Genomic DNA, 6999 nt, shown 5'->3' with positions numbered 1-6999 from the left:
AAGTATAGTAAATGCAATGTTTGATTCATGAACAAATCATTCGAGTTGGATCTTTTCAGGACAGATCCAGTTCACAAAACCAGTCTGATACATTCTCAGGTTTAACTCCACATCCATGATGCTTTTAAATCTTTTAGAAGATTGTAGTCTTCAGTCCTCTGTAATTTCAAAGAGCAACTAGCAATGTTTATGAATTCTTCGTTTGTCTTCCACGGAAGAAAGTCAGTCACACCGGTTTGTCACTTTTCACTACCATTCCGTCACAGATGGCAAGTGACACAGAACAAGAACAGACTTGTTCCTTAGGCAAGCAAATTAGCATATTTTATAACCTACTCAAGTTGCATAAATGCAAATCAGCTTACTGTAAGTTATACAAAAGTATTATGCAAAAGTAATACTCAGCATTCAAGTATTAAAAAAATGAATAGTATTAATACCACACCATCCTTTCAAAACACGTTTGTTAATAGAATGCATCATACCAATAATATCTATAAATGACAAGTGGATCCAAGGTAATTTTATTACAAATTATTCGTACATTTTATATAAACATTATATACACAAAACATGTACAAAACAAGGCACAGAAACGTGCAACATTTTTACGAAGACAAACAGAGTGGCTCTCTCCATTCTTCTGACCTTAAATAATACTGTGAATTCACATAAAATCCTTCTTTCTATTGAAATCCACAGACACATGTAAAAGTGGTCACCAGATAACTTGGGAGAGAATTAATTTATGCCTTGGTACAAGGTGTGCATTAGGTTGATAAATAAGCTTGGTTTTACAGTGCTTTTTTTTTGTTTCCTTCTTCATAAATTAAAAACTTACAAAAATATATATAACAAGCATTTCGTTGTTAAGGAAGAGTCTGAGATCCATAAAACGGATGTTCTGAATACAACAATAGAAAACATACAAATAGTATCAAAAGATGAAGACCTAGAATCTCAAACCATCCAAAACAGCCCACTGGTAGAAAAAGAAAATGCCCTGAGCAAGTCCAGTAACCAGCAATCATCACCCATCTGAGCTGGCCATGAGCAGCACGAGTTGTGTTCTACCCACCGAAACAGATATTGGTGCCTTATCCCACCAAATGTGTATCAAATCAAACAAAAGTGCTCAGGCCCTGTGCCACCTTGGGTCCCTGGGTAACAGTGCTTCCTCTCAGTAGTGCAATCTGCAAAAATGAATAAATATTAATATAAACATACACATATTTACTTACATACATATGTATTATAATATTTTTATTTGTATATAACATATATATACACACACAAAATAATGCATAATGTGAATAGTCAACATGCATACATACCGTTTCCTAGGTTTTACTTCCCACCCATCACGACATTTAACAAATGTAATCTCTTGCCCTGGCGAGATCTCCGTCTCTTCAGCACAGAAGGTGAACCTGTGAAAGAAACAATATTACAAGATTAACAAACACAGTTAAAAAATAAATTACTTTTTTTTTTTTTAAGGTGTAAAATGAGTCATTTCACAAATTCGCAACCAATGAGCTCCAAGACTTACTTCTTCTGCGTTTCTCCTGCTTTGACTCTGATCCTCCGAACCTCCAAAACTTTGTCCCGTTTACTCGACCAGGACCAGAATGATGCCTTCATGTATTTCAATACGGACGTCCAGGAATCGGAAGGGCCCTCCCAGCGAAGTGAAATTTTTAGCAGGTCACCGATGTCATCTTCCGTGAAGACGAGAAATGTGTTTGTGAGGTTCAGACCAACTCCTTCAGCACTGTGAGAAGAGAGATGCCAGGTCAGATTTTAACCTTACTGAAGTTGCTTTCACATTCAAAAGAGCCCATATAAATGTTTACCAGTTAATTGGAGAATATTTTTGCAATATAATCTTAATCATGAGCTGCTTACATGTCTACGCCGAGGTTATTGGTATCATTATGGGATCCGTGTAGTTTGACGTAGAAAGTGGGATCTGAATCTGCATTCTTCCTGTCGAACACATGCATCTTCATCTGGTAGTGGTAACCTGTAGAGAAAAAAAAACAGTTTGATATTGCAACAAGCAAAGTGACTCAACATTACAGCATGTGACTTTGAAAGGACGCTATAATTACTTACCGCCAAAAGGCGTGTCCGCGCGAGTCTTCAGGTACATCTTGCTGTTTCTCCTCTTACGCATTTTCTTGGAGTTGTAACCAATGCTGTTGCAGCGGTTCTTCCTGCAGCTGAGACAAATACCCTTCTTGAAGCGATCAGGGTCGGTACATTGAAAGGCGTAGCTCACGTGGTCCTTGTTCATGAGGGAGTCCACAAAGAGATGCACTGCCCGCTCATGCTCACACTTCATGACTTCCACAAAGTCTGTGTGGTGACAAGACAGATGTGGTAAAATGATGGTTTGCAACCATGAAAGAGAGTTGGAAATTGCCAAAACAGCAACAAAACTGAAGTACTTACTTCCTGCAGCAGCAGTGGATAGCACATCTCCTAAAGAACAGCCTGGTTGTACATCCCCACCATTGGGATATATATCAATGTGCCCAATTGGCTCCTGGATCCCAATACTGACTCCTAAAGCTCCCCGTGTGTACGTGTGCAGGACATCGACAAAGTCTGCATCATCCGGAGAAAGCCGCTTATGGGACTCCGTCCCCTCGAACATGGGGCCAGCTGGATCTAAACCTGTTCGAAAAGGACAGAGATTTAGATATTTAGGCCTCAATGTGTGCAAAAAGACTAAGCAATTCCAAAGCTTTGTTTTGAAAAGAAAAAAGAAAAAACCTCACCAGTTATACGTCCAATATTCCCTTTTACAAACGTTCCAGCATATCCAGCAACATGAGCCCCAAGACTGTATCCAATCATGTGCACGTCCTCAAGCTGTAGCTTCTCTTCTTCCTATCAAATATAGACATACATTCAATAAAAACTATTATTATCACTATTAATATATGTTAATAAGTATTAAATAGAATAATATAATTGTATTAATTATTTGTCTTATTTATTTATTGTCATTTCTTTCTTTCATGTAACTAAATTTAAAATTCTACAAATTATTAAAATGAAATAGGCAAAATATTTATTTGCTTGCTTCATCTAACTAAATTCAGAAGGTGAAATTTTCTAAAACGAAATGACTATCCAATAGGTACATTTCTAAACAGTTTTTTTAGATCCTGCAATTTAATAGTAAATATTGTTCAATATAAATCATTTATTTATTTATTTGTGTGCTTTGTCTAACTTCCTTCAAAATGTAAAAATGTGCTATAAAAGAAAAGACTTTATCTGAGGGAAAAACATTTTTAGACGCCACAAGGCTGATGAGAGCAGCTTTGAGATGTAAAAAAGTCATTATGTTTTTTTGCACATGATTGCTGTGCCATGCTCAGTGCCAGCTGGGGCATCTGTGTGCGCGTGTTGGGGGGTTAATATGTTCAGCTGCTCATTTACACTGCTTGCATCTTTCCTGTGTAGAGTTCCTCAGAGTCTAAGGAACCCAGCTTTGATGCATGAATATGTATTGTTCCATGAGAACACCCATAATGTCCATGGGCTAATTCCCAACATCTCAAACAACAAAAAAACTAAACAGACCCATCTGGAAAAGACAAATTGTACTTCACCAGGACATCTGCTGTCCTGAGAAAAGATGAATAATACCAACAAAGAACCAATGTATAAGGCCACAAGCAGAGTTTTCACGGTTGCCAGTTCTCTCAAATGCACACAAAGAGAAACAAACACACCCAGCGGGGTGTATAATATAGACGTACCTGGAGCCAGTCCAAAAGGGTAGCGACGCTCTGCCCAACCCGGTGGGTATGGTTGACGGCATCAGGGTAAAGTTGGTGGGCCAGTTCCAGCCAATTGACCACCACCACATTAGCCTCAGACTCCCGCCTCTGAACAGCAGCCACCAGCTTGTGCATCCAGCTCTCAAACATCCCACTCATCTGTAAAAGATAACACACCCTTTACCAAACCAAACCAGCAAAGATCCAGCAATCATGTGTGAAATTCCAATATTCGCTTTACACCTGAGAAGTGAATGTACTGCTACACTAAAGAAAAACTCTGGTAAACCTCCATCATTGTTTCAAAGATAAAATATTTGGAACCTTCTGAAGATTAAGGCTGTGGAGGCTTGGGTGTCAACATTTTTAAAAGTCGAATCCAATATTAAAACCATAGGCACATGACAATCTGGAATGTCTCACCGTCCAGCCGTGGATGATGAGAATGGTCTTGACTGTGGCATTGAAGCCACACTTCTCAATGCTTTCCTTTTTCCCAGGGTGGAGGTTACAGCCGTCATCATCAAGATCAAAAGACTTTCGCATGTTGTACTTGATTCGGTCATGAAGTCGCACAGGATCCATAGAGAAGTTGTCTTTTGCATCATCTAGAAGGAGGAGTAAAATGATGAATTGAGTTTATGTGAAATCTCTAAACTCTACATGTAATATTGGAGAAATAGTGCTTAAGGCATTTCAAAGAGCTTATTTGTTTCATAAGGTGTTGAGCTCGAGTTCATTCATAGCAAGTCTTGTGACAACATCTCGTTTTAATGACCAGCTTGAACAATTGAGCGACTGTAGAGAGAGCAGAACTTGTTTTCTCTGAACCAGTTGACCATTAAAAGAATGCCAAATATAGTCTTGATTTGGGACGCAAGAGTTTACAAACAGTCCACGCAGTATCAAGAGGATGAAACCATGGTCTTTCTTCCCTTACTTGGGCTGAAAAGTTGCTGGAGTGTTGAAACACCATCAGTTTAACCAATTAGAAACGAGCTACAGGGGTGAAATCACATACATTATCACAATCCTCCTGAGGTGATAGAAGTTGTACATCTTTGTGTAAATGTCGTAAGTCTTCGCATCTTTGTATTACAAGACTAATGCTTAAAAACAGGGTTTTTTTTTTTTGAGTTGTTGTTAGCCTATATTTTGGTGTGTGTGTGGCTATGCATGCAACATCGTTTTTTGGTTTTATTCGTAGTAAAACCATGGTTAATTTTCGTAAGGTGTGTGTATATATATGTGTTATACACACACACACACACACACACACACACACACACACACACACACACACACACACACACACACACACACACACACCATTTGAAGTGGATCAAAAAAGTTCAAAGTTGTCCAAAGACAAGAACAGGTTTTGTTCTAAATTCATGTATAACTTTGATGAAAGGTTTTGATCCACTGTATACACACACCTTACGAAAATTAACCATGGTTTTACTACATATAAAACCAAAAAAACATGTTATTGTAGTTAAACCATGGTAACCACAAATTAACCATGGTTTTGACACTAACCATAGTATTTGTAGTACAACTGTGGCTATACAAACGGTAATTGCTCCACTAAAAAACATGGTTAAACTTTTACCATAAAAAAAACATGGTTAATTTTCATAAGGTGTGTGTGTGTGTGTGTGTGTGTGTGTGTGTGTGTGTGTGTGTGTGTGTGTGTGTGTGTGTGTGTGTGTGTGTGTGTGTGTGTGTGTGTGTGTGTGTATTACATACATACATGAAGTTAATGTTTAAAACTTACTGTTATAAAATATGGTACCTTTACATCAAATCGAGCAAAAACACGGAGTAGCTAACACTTTTTAACAAATTATGTTAAGGTGCTCCCCGATATTCCAAACGTTCACTGTTCACAAACGTTAAAGTAATAATTACTTTATTTATTCATTTTTTAAATCCCCCGCTAATGCAGGCAAGTCGTTTAAAAGTTATATAGTTCCCAGCACAAAGTCACTGCGGTCGACAACGCGGCAGATCGTTGATAAAACGTGGACTTATCTGGACGTTTGTTTAAAGGGCACATCCGACAGAAAGTGGATTGTCCGGGTTTTGCTTTTGTGAGTCACCGACACGTCAAAGAAAGCGGATATTTAAACTTTCATGTCATTCATTCATTATTTTTTATTTATTTTCCATTGACAGGTTCATTCACGTAGTCATTTTGAGAATGTGAGAAAAACGCGTTTCTCAATTACAGTTTGAATGAATTCGGGACTGTTGGCCATTGTCCGCAAAGAAAATGATTGAAAACAGAAAAGCTTAAAAATATGAAACAATGAGGAATTTTTGCACACTAAAGTAAACGCGTAGTATTAAAAATCCGTTAACAGCAATTATTTAGTAAACTAAAGACTTAAAAGAGTCCTCTTACCTTTCGAGTGAGCGTTCTCGCCGGGCGCAGCAGCTATGGCACTGAATGAATGGCACAGGATAAAACACAAGCAAATTGCGATTCTTATTGATTTTTCTAACATAATGTTCAGAGCTGTAAAATACTTTAGTTATTCTTTCGACAAACTTTAGTAACTGAGGAAGTTTTCCGAATTAATCCTTCACTGAGAGGTGCCAGGAAAGTATATGAACCTGTATCAGGTTGCTCATTAGAGTTTTAAATAGTTTTTTTTCAGTCATCTGACCATCGGCAGATATCTACGACAAAATTCTTTCTCTCTAATTGGTCAAGCCCCTGCGTCTACGCCGAGGGCGTGGCATATACGTTTGAATGAGTTTGTCAAAGACTGGCACACATTCTTTCTCACGCCACTGTTAACCCTATGCCTCCCGGGTCTCGTGCTGTGACTGACGCACGGAGCATACCACACCAACGGTTAACGAGTCATCAGCACTGCACATGACTGTGCTTGTTTACAAATATAGACAAACATGCGATGTTTATGTTTCAAAGTCTATTTGGGGCAATTGTTGTTCAGATTTTACAATGTAGGGGAGACGGGGCTCTTTCTAGGTTTTGGATTTTGTTTGTTGGTTATTTCAAAAACGTTGTACAAAACTGTCCTGAATTCTGTCACACCAAACTAAAATTGTAATATGATCGTATCTTTTTTTGTCTAAATTGTACTGAATTTATGGCGGTGGAATTTTATTGAGTTTTTACCTAAAAAATTAGGCTATTAATGAATTTCGCTTTTGAGAATATTTT

The 6999-nt window shown here is 38.0% G+C and overlaps 1 protein-coding gene across 2 annotated transcripts; it reads right to left on the bottom strand.

Moving 5' to 3' along the window:
• Positions 1-508: 508 nt before the first annotated feature.
• Positions 509-6463, bottom strand: lipg (lipase, endothelial). 2 transcript variants are annotated; one of them, XM_084388886.1, is made up of 10 exons: positions 6211-6463; positions 4224-4408; positions 3780-3959; positions 2787-2898; positions 2458-2682; positions 2119-2361; positions 1909-2026; positions 1553-1774; positions 1335-1430; positions 509-1193 (listed from the first exon to the last, which is right to left on the bottom strand). In XM_084388886.1, the coding sequence occupies exons 1-10, from the start codon at positions 6311-6313 to the stop codon at positions 1181-1183; spliced, it is 1497 nt and encodes a 498-aa protein (XP_084245012.1). In that variant the 5' UTR covers positions 6314-6463; the 3' UTR covers positions 509-1180. The 2 variants fall into 2 exon arrangements, with proteins under 2 accessions (XP_084245012.1, XP_084245011.1); XM_084388885.1 differs by having other exon boundaries at positions 2119-2682; positions 6211-6448.
• Positions 6464-6999: the final 536 nt, after the last annotated feature.

Source organism: Rutilus rutilus, assembly GCF_951802725.1.
Source record: "Rutilus rutilus genome assembly, chromosome: 19".
NCBI lineage: Eukaryota > Metazoa > Chordata > Actinopteri > Cypriniformes > Leuciscidae > Rutilus > Rutilus rutilus.
This window is presented reverse-complemented; position numbering and strand designations above follow the sequence as displayed.